This window comes from Colletotrichum tamarilloi (genome assembly GCF_030869305.1).
Source record: "Colletotrichum tamarilloi strain Tom-12 chromosome Unknown Scaffold_1.1, whole genome shotgun sequence".
Lineage (NCBI taxonomy): Eukaryota > Fungi > Ascomycota > Sordariomycetes > Glomerellales > Glomerellaceae > Colletotrichum > Colletotrichum tamarilloi.
In genome coordinates this window covers 1,473,838-1,488,940 of record NW_026849384.1, presented here as the reverse complement: position 1 = coordinate 1,488,940, position 15,103 = coordinate 1,473,838, and the positions used below count along the sequence as shown (strand labels likewise).

The 15,103-nt window shown below is 34.6% G+C and overlaps 3 protein-coding genes across 3 annotated transcripts; 1 reads left to right on the top strand and 2 right to left on the bottom strand.

The window, feature by feature from the left end:
* Nucleotides 1-38: 38 nt before the first annotated feature.
* CTAM01_00493 (uncharacterized protein) lies at nucleotides 39-1,792 on the bottom strand (the record flags this gene model as incomplete). Its single annotated transcript, XM_060516544.1, has 6 exons — nucleotides 39-393; nucleotides 460-1,078; nucleotides 1,164-1,236; nucleotides 1,288-1,462; nucleotides 1,536-1,599; nucleotides 1,660-1,792. The coding sequence occupies 6 exons, from the start codon at nucleotides 1,790-1,792 to the stop codon at nucleotides 39-41; spliced, it is 1,419 nt and encodes a 472-aa protein (XP_060389170.1).
* A 690-nt stretch (nucleotides 1,793-2,482) lies between these two features.
* CTAM01_00492 (uncharacterized protein) lies at nucleotides 2,483-3,857 on the bottom strand (the record flags this gene model as incomplete). The annotated part of the gene is made up of 4 exons (XM_060516543.1): nucleotides 2,483-2,784; nucleotides 2,841-3,070; nucleotides 3,120-3,557; nucleotides 3,649-3,857. The coding sequence occupies 4 exons, from the start codon at nucleotides 3,855-3,857 to the stop codon at nucleotides 2,483-2,485; spliced, it is 1,179 nt and encodes a 392-aa protein (XP_060389169.1).
* Nucleotides 3,858-6,180: 2,323 nt separating this feature from the next.
* CTAM01_00491 (uncharacterized protein) lies at nucleotides 6,181-15,040 on the top strand (the record flags this gene model as incomplete). The annotated part of the gene is made up of 5 exons (XM_060516542.1): nucleotides 6,181-6,372; nucleotides 14,235-14,419; nucleotides 14,470-14,538; nucleotides 14,593-14,619; nucleotides 14,674-15,040. The coding sequence occupies 5 exons, from the start codon at nucleotides 6,181-6,183 to the stop codon at nucleotides 15,038-15,040; spliced, it is 840 nt and encodes a 279-aa protein (XP_060389168.1).
* Nucleotides 15,041-15,103: the final 63 nt, after the last annotated feature.

Sequence of the window (15,103 nt, the reverse complement as noted above, 5' to 3'; positions counted from 1 at the left end):
CTCTGGTCGACAGGGCGATCTAGAATTCGGAGCAAAGATCATGCTTTTGACCCGGAGTTGATTTGTATCTGCTCCGCGTCAGATTGCTCGGCTACGTTCACGTCCGAAATATCTGCGTCGCTGTCCCGGCCAGATACTTCACCTGGGAGTCGGTCCCTGACAAGGAGGGCAGCCCATGTAGTCGCTGGTGCTCCCACGTAGAATACGACTACAGATATGACCAAGTTCGTCATCAAAGAGGCGCTGCGAACAGAGCCGACGGCATACGCCAAAGCCGAACCCAATGATTCCCCAGAACGAAGGACACCCATCGACAGAGCAATGGTGTCCGCTTCAACGTCAAAGGTCCCGAGAGTCCAGTAGAGCCATACGCCGACAGTCTCATAGGCAATGCTAAGACCGCTTTATTAGTATTCGCCGTCATGGTTGCTTTGGAGGTCGCCGAGGAGAACTTCTTACCGGTAAAGGATGAAAATCGTTACTCCCTCGCCGAAGCTCTCACTGACCCAGTCGATTTCGCCAGGACTCTTTCTTGCCCATCTCTCCTGGACGACCAGATTCCAGATCCAAACCAGTGTGAAGAGAGCCAACAAGAAATACCAACTCCAACGTGCTTGGGTAGTTCTCTTCAAGTGCTTTGAATCAAGCCACCACCCTGCAAGAACGTTTGATATCGCACCGACAACAGCAATGATAAAACCCGCAAGAGTACGAGCGCGAACGGTGAAGTATGCAGCCATGTAGTTGCCTTGGTACGTGACGCCCCACTGCGCGGTGATGAAGGCCGGGATGAGAAGCAAGACCTCCCTCCGTTTGAACTGCGCGAGGAAGCCCCTGAATTGTGTCTTGAATGTGCGCTGAGAGCTGGCAAAGATGGGCTTCTTCCCGTCTTTGCGGATCAGCTTTTTGGGCGGTGCCAACAATAGTGAAAGTGGTAAACCTAAGCATTGAATTGCAACGAGAACCAGGTAAGTCGAAGGTGAGATGGCACCGGTTGTGTCGCTGTCTTTGTTGATGGCAAGTTGAATCGCGGTGGCGATGATGGAACCGAGCTTCCCAAGAGCCATCCAAATGCTGACTGTGCGAGAGATTAGCAATGATGGTACTCCTTTGAGGTCTGCGAATGTCCGGAGATGGGGTTACGTGGCTCTGGAAATACGTACTACAGACACCACGACGAGCAACTTCGGGATAGCCCACAGCTATTGCGGCTTCACCAGGCCAAAGTGCCGATGCCTACTTCAAGTCAGAGACCTATGACTGCCGCTGTGATGAGAGAGAACCTACTGAAATTCCACACGTAACAGCACCAAAGATCAGAAACCACTGCGTCCCCCAAATCGAGTTACAATAGAGCGCAGCGGAGTACGGGACATAGCCCAGAGTTCCGATGACGACAATCCACTTCATGCCAACCAAGTTCCCGACCATGCTCGCCAGCGGTGACAGCACAATCATGATACTAAGTCATTAGCAACACAGACACGATATCTATGGATCTCTGGAAAGACTGAGACTAAGTGAGAGTAACTTACACGAATGTGATGACGTTCACAGCATTGATGACGTATGGCTCAGCTTGACCACCAGCGCCCAAATCTTAAGAGATTGATCAGCAGTCACATACCGCAGTAAGAGTAACGCATTTGGCCAGCTTACTGTTCATTGCCGTCCATATTCCGGGTTGAGTGAAGCTGATGAGACCCAGCAAGACAGCTTGGAATATCGTTCCGCGAAAAACATCGTGAACCCTGCTTTTGGGCTTCAGCGCCCGAGGGCTGACTTCAGACATGTTAAGAGATCAGAGGAAAATGATACGTTTTGAGCTGATAACTCAGGAAGACATCTTCAAGGCTTGTTCTTTCTGTTTTTAAAAGCCTCTCAACCCCTACCCAGGCCAAATTCTCTGCGCGATAACGGCATTGCGCTATGGCAGGTCTTGATGGTACAACGCGCCAAGTGGATGCGATTCCGCGAAAAAGTAGCCTCAAGGCCCTCGAGAGCCGCATAGAAGTCTTCCATTCACTTTCCAATGCTACACAGTTCAGGCAAGAAAGTGGAAACTCGAAGATGATAATGCTGACCACATTGCTGCTAGGCAAGGGTGATTTTCCGAAATCTTTCCGATAGCTCGTCACGCCATAGCCCTAGTCAGATTGGGTCTCCTTTGGCTCCATTAGCGGACAAGAGAGTCATAGGTTGGCAGATGGTCAATTGAAAAGTGAGAGATTCTTCAGAATTTGGATCAAGTTGCGTCTAATGTTTCCCAAGTAAACTACCAGGATACTTCAACACGGCTTCACGAGCAACAGTACAGGCAACCTTAGCATGCTTATACGCAAGCGCAAATTCTGGCTCAGTCACACGAATTGAGATCTGCAATGAAAGAACTTTTTACATCAAAACCCTCATCACTCTGAACCACATGCCCGCTAGATGCACGTGTACTCCTCAAAAGTTTGAATGGTTATTCCTTATGCTTTCATAGATAGATGTAGCAGAACGGAGTGTCGTCAACAGTGTTCAGCAGCTCTTTGATAGGGCGATCTTGCGCCAAAACGCCCATCTCAACTATGTCCTCCTTCGTGGCGTCACGGCTCGGTGGCAGGTTGAGAATTGTGATAGTCCCAGCAATTTCAAAAGCCTCCCAGAGATGGAGGGCTTGCCAAATCCAGTAAACGCGGTCGACCATGGCATGATGGAGGAAGAAGGTCGGATCGGTCGGGGAGGAGTAGAGATCACTAGCATCTCCATTTGCGACGAAATGGCCTGAAGCGTGCATGCCTGCATTCGAAATGTTAGTCTCAACTATGGCTATCTCAGGAATTCGTTAAACATACCCAAGAAGCCATCCCAGAAGCGACCCTGGAGCTCATTCTGGAATGTTGAGATATTCTTAGAAGCTTGGCCAACGGTGACGTTAAGTAGGTTAGGGGTCGTCAACCAAGTAGACGCTGCGTATGAGCTCAAATCGCGGCGCAGGCAACGTGGGTTGTACTCCATGGGGCCATTGGGATTGGGGTCCAAGCCATCCATGCCGGGAGATACTGGACCAAGGTTGACAGTCATGCTATATCCTATTAGATGATGGCTTTCATGGAGTTAAGGATGCCGCTTACTTCACGAGAGGACCGCTAGTTACACAACCGCCGCCATTGCCAGACGGTATTGCAATCTCGCCATATGGCGAAGCACTGACGCTGCCATTGTGAGCAACGTAGGCGCCATCACCACTTAGACTGGTATCACTCCCATCGTAGACTGGTGACTTGCGCGGATCATCGATGTGAGCGAACCAATTCCAGTAGGGCTGAGCCCCCTTATAACCACACTCGGTCTTTAGAGCATTCTCATACGCCCAGGTAAAGTACCTATGCCATGTCAAGAAATTGCCTGTACCATGAATGGTCCGAGTCTGGTTGATATGGACGGCAACGAAGTCGTCATATCGGTTGCGGGCTCCTGGTGCGAAGGATGGGTCGGACTTGGAAGGAGACGCCAACATGCACTGGATGGCACTGATGTACTCCTTGCGCTCCGTGGTAGAGAAAGCAGCCCTGAGCCAAGATGTTAGATGTTTGTGCTAGGGCTAGCCACTCCGTCTCATAAAAGGACCTCGAAAGAATTATGAGGCAAGACACGACCTACCAATCCCTGCGAACGCTGGCGTTGAAGAGGTTGCACCCACGCTTGGAAATGGTCCCATTGGCTTCAGCCGCCTTCAAACTCTCCATGGCTTGAGCTTGCAGGTCTGCGAGCACATCTCCGGCGTCACGAGCCTCGAGAGGGGTGTCGAGGGGGGCGCCACAAGCGACGACCGCCAAGCTCAGGACGGCTGTGATCTTGACGGGAAGCATCGTAATCGGCTAAAGTCTGCTTTTGATGAAAGGGGGTTCCAGACGCAAGCTTCCGCTTTAGGGGGGGGGGGGGGATCTGCAAGGGCAGCGGAGCGAGGTAGGTGAGCAAAAGGAACAGAGAAACGTGGCATTCGAGAATGTGGGCGCTTCTATATACACCGAGACATGCTCCCACCGGTGAAGCATTCCCATCACTGCCGAATGTAATTTCAACATATTGATACCAGTCGACTTGGCGAGCGTGTTCATCGCCACCATTGACCAGATTCGTAGAGTTACTCATGTGTTGGTCAACAACTTGCATGTGGATGTTGGAAGGCCTACGGAAAGGCTCGTTTTCTCGGCACTTCGGTGTTGATATCTGAACTAGGCAAGTCGTCCTCGTTACTGACCCCTGCCATTTGGGTTTGAGCCCGCTTCTTGACATGGTGGGGTCTGAGGTCGACACTCGATCAACGAGCCGCCTGAAGGATGGAACTTGGAATTGCAGAAGAGAATAAAGGGCAACATTCCGAGGTGACTTTACTTCCTTGGAGCTCTTTAGCCGGAAAAGCTGCACGTAAATATAGCTGGTCTCTACGCTTAAATCTATAGAGATTCTCACCTTGTGTAGGCCTTTCCGTCAACCTCTCTCGCCTCCAATAAGTGTTCCTAACTCCGGAATACCAATCTCACCTCATGCAATAAGTCGGGCACGCCATTACTTTTACTCTCCCCACGGCCCACATGCACTTGACTCAGTTCGAGTGTAAGAAGAAGGCGTTGGAGGCGGAAGCATAGGCTCTCAAAGTTTCGAATATGCAACCAGTCCATAGCAGGGGCCGCTGAACTAAGGAAGCTTCGAAGATGTATTGCAACTTGTAAGTCTGCAATTTGCAACCAAGGCCCCGCCCCCGCTCGTCAGAATGTCACATCATATTAGCTCCAGCGTTCCAACCCATGCAGGGGCTCCACAGACTGTCAACATTAGATGTTAGTTCCAACGGACACACTAGGGGAGTTCGGGGAACATGCCCTACAACGGCCCGTATCACACCACTAAGCATGGATATAGTGCGCCAGGATCGGATATGCCTGCGGTTGCGGCTGCGGTTGAAGGCTGTCGACGAATGATTAGGCTCCTTTCATTCGTTAACCCTTGGCCCCCAAGCCTCCAATGCCCTGGCTCGACTAACATCCCGCTTTTGCTGAGAATCACTCACATAAAGGCCTTTACCCGCGATCACTGGGGAAAAGATCATCTAACGCGGTTCGTTTACCTCAAAGAGACTTTTAACAGTGGAGAAATTGCGTCTCTCGCCTTGAATCATGTTTATGCCAAGTTGAGCTCCCCTGATCTTTCGGACAATCGTACATCGCATAGGGAAATGGTATCGTACTTCTTGTTGACCGGGAGGCCGACGACTGACATGGGCCGGCCTGGATGGATTTTCAAAAGACCTGGCGACATATGGTGTAGGCAGATATACATGCAGCCAAGGCTGTAATACTTGGTGAAGGAAATGAACCTCACAGCCCAGCCTGAACGATTAGTTTTTGGACACAACCTCGCCACCGTCTCGCAGCCAAGGCTCCACTGATCCCAGCAAGTTGACGAAGAACACATCGGTAACGAGCACCACTTTGAATGTATCTTCCAAGTTAGATCGGACTTCTTCGATGATATGTTGCCCGGAGATAAATTCACCAAAGTGCGCTGTCAGCGAACTTGAAGAAAACGCCGTGAGAAAAATAAGTGAATTACTTTAAGAGTTTCTAACCTCACTCACCATTTCTATCTCAATTTGACTCAATCCACCAGAATCTTATACGCCTTACTCATTCAAGGGAAACGAAATATCCGGAGAACTTGGATGGCTGGGGGGCGGCACACCTTTCTGTGCCGCAGCTAAGCAGTTGACTGAAAACAGTGCAGGTTCCATCCCACCGGATGCCTGATTCTCGATGAAGACAGCTGCAGGAGTGAGCTCGCCACACCAGAGCCATGCTTACGAAAATTCCACACTCTGAAGAGGCAGGTGGACTTCAAACCCACTTGACACCTAAAGCGAATGGAACGTGACTGAACGAGCAACTCGCGTCCATTCACTTCCAACTTCGCGCACCAATCCTTGGTGTGAGACGGCCGTGCCACGCTTTTGGATCCTGCTTTGCTTCCTGCGTTCACAGATGGCAGACTTTTTGTAACATGCTGCATGTAAATATTCAGAATATGAACCCATGACTCGCTCTTCCATGCGGGCACAATATCTCTATCATCTATGTATTCGTTTCTCATCTGCCTGGTCTCAATGTACGTCTTGTTCAGCTATAACCGGCTATAATGTCTTCAGCTCCTCTACCTACCACGTCCTTTGACCCGGATTGGGCCAAGGAGAGCAATACCGCCATGATTGTCGGTGTAACTGGCGGCTTCCACGCCCTTGCTCTGCTTTTCGTTGGCCTCCGCATGTACACCCGTGCCGCCATCGTCAAGCTTATGGGGAGAGACGACTACGTCGCCATTGCATCCGTGGTACGTCTGCTTATGTTCGATTTTGGGTTCTAAGGGCTGAGAAATTTTGATATTGGAAGTTATGTGCCATGGCAGGCATGACAATCTTTTCAGTGCAATCCTTTTACGGTCTCGGGAAGCACACACTCACCATCCCTGCCGAGAATATGGTCATCATGAGAAAGTCAAGCTTCTTCCAGTCAATCATATCTTCCATCGCTGGTTTGGCATTGCTGAAAGTATCGATTGGCCTTTCTCTCCTCCGGCTTAGTAATAGTATTTAGTACTCGAGATGTCTTTAGGTATTAATCGGTAAGTACCTTACTATCGGATTAGAAGTCTAATTTAACCGCGGCATATAGCTAACTACGCAGGGGCTAATTAGGGGCCCTATTTATAATTATCATAGCTAGCCTAACCTATAATTAGAACCTCTTTTTTATACTTACGTAGAAATTTATATAATTTAATTAATTTTTTTATTAACCTATAGTTTAAATTAGCTATTTTATAATAAAGATATTAATACTAATTAGTAATTAAATTTTATTATTATAGATTAGTAAAATATTTTACTATATAAAAAAAACGACCTTTTAATACTATATAAAATAAGAGATTCGTACTAAGTAATTTTATAAAAATAAATAAAAAAGGAAGTAATTTTTAAATATTATATAAAATTAAGTAATCGTAGCCCTTTATTATTTATAAAAAGTCGACGTTTATTATATTAAACTACGTTAATTAATAGAACTACTTAAGTAACTAGTTTTTTACTATCTCTTTAAATAGCTTTTTTACTAAATAACTTTTCTATAGCTAGCCCATAATTAAAAATTAACTAGCTAAATTAATAAAAAAAAAATACTTACGTAGTAGCTACTTACCTAATTAATTAGTATAATAAACGAGCTCGATAGTATAATATAAAAAAATACTACGTAATTAAAAAAAAAGATTTTTAAATATAAATATTTTTAATAAGTATAATAAAAACTTATATAAGAATTATTAAGCTAAGAGATTTATAATATATAAAAAGGCCTAATATTATAAGGATTTTATAAATACAACTTTAAAGTTTATAATTTAAATAATCTCCTTATAACCCCCTTAATTACCCCCCGAGTATTATTTAGGAATATAATATAAAGGATAGTTTAATAAAAAAAAAAGAGATTTAAAAGTCCTAATAATATCGAATTAAAAATATTATAAATTTTAAAAATTAATTTAAAAAAAAAAGCGGCTATTTTAAAATAATTTTATAACCTTTTATTAAAATTATAATTAGCTTAAAAAAAGGCTAAAAAAATATAGCTTTAAAAAGAAAAAAAAAAAATCTTTTAGAGGGCTACTAAAGAGCTCCTTTTTTATATTAAGTTCTTAACGCGAGATTATTAATTTTAAAAAATTAAATAAATAATAAAAAGGATTATTAATAAGTAATAATTATTTAATAATAATTAAGTTATAAAAAAGATTATTTAAAAAATATAAAATAGGGTACTAAGAAACTATAAAAAAAAAGATTTTTAAAGTAATTAACCCTATTTAATATAAATAACGAAGTAGTAAGTATTTTTAATAAGTTTTTTAAATCCTCGATTTTATAAAAAAAAGAGCTTAACTTTACTAACTATACTTAATAACTTATTTAGTTCTTAATAACTTATCTAGCTCTTTTATGAGCTACTTAGTATCTATTTTTAACTATTTTTTTAAAATATTACTCTAAAAAAGGTAAGTTAAGGAAAAAAGTAATTTAGAAATTATAAAAAGTACGAGGCTTAGGAAGTTAAAAATATAAAAAATAATAAAAATTAGTAATTAATAAAAGATCCTAAGACTAATTATTACGTCTTTTTATAATAATATAAACGTTTATTATTATTATTAAAAAAGGAGCTATTAAAGCTTATTTTTTTATATTAAATAAAAAAGAGGATCTTAGTAAGTATAATAATTAGTAATTTAAAAAAGTAATAGTAATTATTAAAAATAATAAAAACGAGAATAATAGCGAAATAGTAAAAAAAAGCGGGAATTACTTAGACCTTAATAAATTCTTTAAGTAATAAAAATACGGATTTATTATAGCTAGTGCGCGGATTAGATATATTCTTATTAAAATTAAATACGCTAGTAATTATTAATATAGGTATAAATTAAAGTACGACTTTTAGTAAGTTAAGGTAAAGAAAAAAAAAAACCCCCCGATTTTAAATAGAATCCTAATTTTTTATAAATAAATAAATATTAACCTAGATTATTAAGGGATATAAATATATAGGATTGCGAATTAACTTAATAATAAGTAAATTAATACGGTATTAATTTATTTAACTAAGGTTTATAAAAAAAAAGGGCTATAGGGGCAACCCCTATTTTATAAAATTATAAATAACTTTAGTTACTAATTAGATAAATAGTTCGCGAGCGTAAGTTTAGGAATTATAAAAATAATTAATAAATTCTTTTATAAATAAAAAGTATTATTAATATAATTATAATTATAAGAACTATACGAAATCTTAGTAATAACGATTATAAAAAAGGAATTCGTATTATAAAACTAGGTATAGGTTAATAAAGCGTATAATTACTTTAATAAATTTAAAAAAAGGGTAAATAATCTAGATTTCCTTCTTATAATTATTAATAATAATCTATTATTATAAAAGGATATATAGAAATAAAATATAATATTAAACGTACGATAATTAATAATTTTACTTATTTTAATTTATAGCTCGTTGCTATTATTAATACGAAATTTAGTACTAATTAGCTAATAAAAAAAGAAGTAAATAACCTAAAGTTATTAATAATACGTAATAACGTAGGGATTATATAAAAATACTAAAAATATAATAATAAATATAAAATAATTTATAAATTTTAAAAAAATCTTTTTAAAAAAAAATTATATTTTAAGGAGAAGTACGAAGTTTTATAAAAAACCCTAATAATATTTTATAATTATTATAAAAAAGTTAGGATTAGGGAATATTAATATTATTTAGTAATTAATATCGTATTTATAAATAAAGCTTTTAATTATTATTACGAAGCGGTACATAATTTCGATTAGAACGATTTTCTTAGTATTATTAACGTAATCTAAAGCCGCTTCGAGACTTATAATAGGAATTTAAAGCTCCTATCTAAGCTATAAGTAATTTTTTTTATATTTATAACTAGAATAATAAAAAGAAAATTATAAATAAAAATCCTAAAAAAGCTTATTAATTAAATTAATAAACTAGTAAAAACCTAGCTAAATAAGAGGATTAACGAGCGGAAAGTTAGATATTTTTATATTATAATTTAGCATATATTAAAAATAAAAATAACCCTATATTAAGTACTTAAAAACTATAAAACGCTCTATTTAAAGCTAAGATTTAACTTTAATATTAAAATAAAAATACTGCGCTAAACTTATTTTTAAGAGTATAACGGCCCTTATTAATAGTATTAAGTTAACTAGATATATAATAAAAAAAAGAAAAAGACTAGGTATAGTAATTGCTAGTAAAGAGGCTTAGATTTATTAAATAAATAGAAATTTAATTCGCAAATAGTGTAATAAAAAAAATAATACTTTATTTATAAAACAAATAAATATTAATTAAGTAATTACTCCGAAAAATAGCGTACTAAATTATATAAATAATATAAAAAATTGAGGATAATAAATAATAAAACTAGCTCTTATTAGTTTAGTTAATTCCTTATTATATATAAGAATAAATTTAAAAATATAGAACTTAGTAATAGTAACTAAAGTAATAGTTTAAAATATTCGCTCTTCCTAAAAAATTCGGAAAATAAAGAAAATCTCGCCCCCTATATTAACGAATTAGATTATAATAAAATCGATAATATTAATTACTTATTTTTTATACCGTTAGCTTTTAGAGAATATATAAGGCTAAATAAATAAAAAGTAATAAAAACTCTTAATAAGCAAGTTTTTATTTATAAATAATAAGGGAAGGTCCCTTAAATAATAAATATAAAAATAAATAAAAGAACGAATTTAATAATATAAAATTCTATTTTCTTAACGCTTAAAGAAAAAATATTATTTCTATTAATATTAAAAAAAAAAGATAATACTAAGTAATTCTAAGGGTAATTAGAGGGGTCCTTTTTATATTACCTAAATTACTTAAATACTAAGCCTATATAAGCATTTTACATAAATAAAAAGTACGGCTTAAATAATTTTTATAAAATTATCCTAAATACTAAGGTATTATAATAATTAATAAAAAAAAAGGGGTAATTCTAAGTACTATAAAAAATCGTGCTAATAATACTTAATACGTTAATAATAGGTATTATAAGAATTAGCTTTAGCCTAGGTAAAGAAATTATCGCCCTAAGTATAATAAAAATAAAAACGTACTTCGGAACGATAACTTTTTATATTCTACTTATTAATACCCTATTTTTCCTATATTTAAAAAATATAAATTAATTAAGTATTATATTTAATAATACGAAGAATAGAATTTTTAGTAATAAGTATTTTAAAATAATCGAATAATAATAGAAGTACGCGTTTATAAAGCTTATTAATAATACGAAGTTAATTAATTACTTAACAGAAAATAAACTTAAATAACTATATTAAAAATTTAAGTACCTATCGGTTACGAGGCTATATAACTTCTTAAAGTAATTAAATAATAAGGATATTAAAATAGGGGTACTAAAATAATTAATAAAAATATACTATTAATACTAAATAAATACGCAGAGCCTACGTAAATTTAAATTTAAATTATATAATAAGCTTAACTTTAATTAAGAAATCGTTATTAATATTTTCTATTTAAATAGTTAACTAGTCCTATATATAATTAACGAGGTTATATTATTTTAAATAGGGTAATTCCTCTGGGATTTATAAATAAAAATAGTATAAGTAGCCCTATAAAAAAGCTTAATTAATATATACTAAAGACCGCTAAATAGTATTAAAACCGACGCTAAAACGAGTTTTAAATTAATAAAATTTAAAAAAAATATAATAGCTTATAGTATATAACTAAAAGTTGTACCCGTAAAAGCGTATTATAATATTAAAAAAATAAAAAGAGTATATTAATAATTAAAAAGGGCGTTTAGGATTATTAAAAAAAAAATCCCGATTTTATTAATAATAAATACCTCTAGATAGTACTTAAATACTATAATAATACTATAGGACCTAACGGTTTTATACTAATACTATTAGTATTTAGAGCATACTTAAGGATAACTTTAACCTCGCTATTATTATTAAATATAAACTAACGAACCTAAGTAATTAAAAAAATAATACGGGCGCTATATAAAATAAGTATAAAAAAATAAGTTAATAAAGTAATTATTATATATAATAGGCCCAATATAGGGGCTAATTTAAATATACCCCTAAATTCGGATATATAAGTTTAGTATAAAATTACTTAGTAATAAGCTAGGCTATATAAATTAATTTCTATTAATAAGCGTTTTTATATAGTTATAAAAGATTATAACTAACTATTTAAAATATTAATTACTATAATTAAACTATATTATATAGATCCTATTAAAGTAATTTCTAGCTTATAAAAAAAAAAGCTAGGGGAAATTATATAATTAATAATAAAGGTATAAGAAATTATCCTTAATAAAATTATTATAATAATATTAATAAATAACGAAGAAGAGGAAATTACTAAAAGGGTATTAATATTACTAATAAGACGTTATAAAAGACTATAATAGTAAGCCCTAACGTAGTAATTTATTATTAATAATAAGGTAATTAATACTTTTTATTTAATAAAAAAGAAAGCCGATTTCGAGCTAGTAATTAAACTACGTAAAAAAAGCATTATTATAATTATTAAAAAGCCGTATAAAGGATTAGATTTTATTAAAATAAATACTTTATATAATCGAGGGGTCTATTAATTTATTTTTTATAACCCTAAGAAATATAAAAGTCTCTATATATTTAAATTATAAATAGTACGTAAAATTAAGGGAAAAGGAACACTTTAACTATATAAAAAATCTAAGTATATAATTTAAGGGTACGGCGATGTTAAAAAGGCGACGCTACTTATTTAATTATTTATAGTATAGTGCTATAGCTAACGATTAATAATAATATTAATAGTATCGCTACGGAAAAAAGGATACGAAATTTAGAGCTATAATATTACTTAGGCCTATATTTAATTAGTTATAGGGCTTATAAAGAAAATCCTAGCTTACTTATTAAAAGAAATAGTTAGTAAGTACTTAAAAAGTACGATTATTAAAGTATTTAAACTATTATATAGGCTCGTAAAATCGGGTACTTATTAATAAGCTATATACTATGATTTTTATATTAATTAATTATTAATAATTATATTTACGTATAACTCATACTTATTAGTTTTTAAATAAAAAGGTAAATAATTTAGAATTATTAGAATATAGACCGATAATATATTAGGCCTATTTAATATTAACTTTATAAAAAAAAAAAATAAAGAGCTCTAAAAAACGGGCTTTATAATAAAATTAAAAAAGGTCCTTATAATAAATAACTTATTAACGTTTAATAATAAAATTCTTATAATTAAAAGAGAAACCGTCGTTTTTTAATAAAAAGGGTAAAATAAAAAAATTACTTTTGTTAACCTAAATATAATTAATATTAAAAAATAATATAAGGCTAAGCTTATATAAGGGGTATATATTATAAGTATATATTAGCCTAAGGTAATTTTTAACTATACTAAAGTAGTATAAGTTATAGAGCTAAACGAACGAGACGTCGAGGTATTTAATAAGTAGTTTAAATAATAATAAATAAATCTCAATCGAGGCCTTATTTATTACCTAATTAACCTCGTTATTAATAAACTCTATATCTTTATTAATAGGTTATTTATAAATAATAATAACCTTATTTCGTAATTAAAGTATATTATTATCTTAGTTAACGAGAGTATAAGCGAGAGCGAATTTATTATATATAATAATATAGTCTACTATTTATTAACTAAAAATAAGTAAATAATAAGAAGTATTTTAGTATTAAAAGTTTATAATATAATTAACGACGTTAACCTTACTTATATAATTTTAATAATACTAAAGAGGATTATTAATTAACTTAACTTCTTACTAATCTTAATAATTATTTATATTAATTCTTATTTATTATATAAATACCTTATTAAATTAAAAATAATAAAAGAAAAGAGGTTTATAATTAATATTATAGCCCTTAGGTAATTATATAAAAAATATAAGATCCTTAAAATACGTTAAATTAATAAGGACGATAACCTTATTAACGCTTTTATAAAAATAGTACTTAATAAGGGGTTAAAATAATTCGTAAATAATAAAAAAGTTAATATATAAATAAAAAAATAAGTTATATAAAAAAAAAAAAAAAAAAAGAAATAATTTAATAAATAGGCCCGAGGTTAAATTATACTTTTAATTATAATAAAAAAATTAATAAAAAAAAGAAAAAGTTAGTATTAAATTAAAAATCTAATTTAATTATAATATATAGCTAATTATATAAGGGCTAATTAGGGGCCCTATTTATAATTATTATAACTAGCCTAACTTATAGTTAGAACCTCCTTTTTATACTTACGTAGAAATTTATATAGTTTAATTAATCTCTTCGTTAACCTACGGTTCGAACTAGCTACCTTATAATAGGGATACTAACACTTACTAACTACCTTAAGCTATAAATAATCAGACCTTAGAGGTTACGCATGATTCCTTTCTAACTGCGATTAGTATTTGTGTCTGCCTATAGTTTCATGGCCTGGATGACGTTCTTCTTCTATTGCCAACCACTGGAAGGATATTAGGACAAGAGTTTGGAACCCAAATGTTATCCAATCACTCTCTTCATCAAATTTGGCTTGATCAACACTGTCTTCAACATCTTCACCGATGTATGCTTCGCTACGCTTCCTGTAAGCATCATTTGGACGTTGCAGATGAAACTGAGGACACGGATTTATCTTATCATTGTTCTCAGTCTCGGTTACTTGTATGTTGAACCCCGATTGAGGTGTTATTATCTTTACTAAGTGTCCATAGTGCGGTAGCTATGGGTGTCATCAAGTCAGTCTACCAAATAGCGTACGGGAAAGACATGGACAAGACTTTGTAAGTCGTGTACTGCTATCACCTCGCAAGTGTTCCCAACTGACAACTCCGAAGTTACCAAAGTATTCAATTCTGGGAATTGTGAGTTTACTTCTCGAATTATCATCTGCTTTGACTTACACTTGATTGTGACAGCTTACAACTCAACCTCGGAATTATCGCGGCTTGCGCACCATCTTTGAAACCTCTTGTCGGCCATGCCCTCAAGATTTCGTCGAGCGACCGCTATCACGGCGAATTATACGAGAATCGAAGACGGACCGGGACGAATACGTCGAAACGCCGCCAGGGCTACAGAGTTCACGACAGTCAAGTTGAATACGAGATGCATGGTCGTACTTTTGCTGGATCCTCTGAGGTACAGCGCAGTGCTGTAGATAACCTGCATCAAAGCCCATACGGAAAAGACGGCAGCAGGGGGTCTGGAAGCGATGATATGATCCTCCAGGATGATAAAGGACAAGGGATCATGCGGACCACAGAGATATCGATCAAGCGATGAGCTGGAAGCCCCGAGATCCTAGCGTTCAAATACTTTGATACCCACTTAATAATACTGGACTGA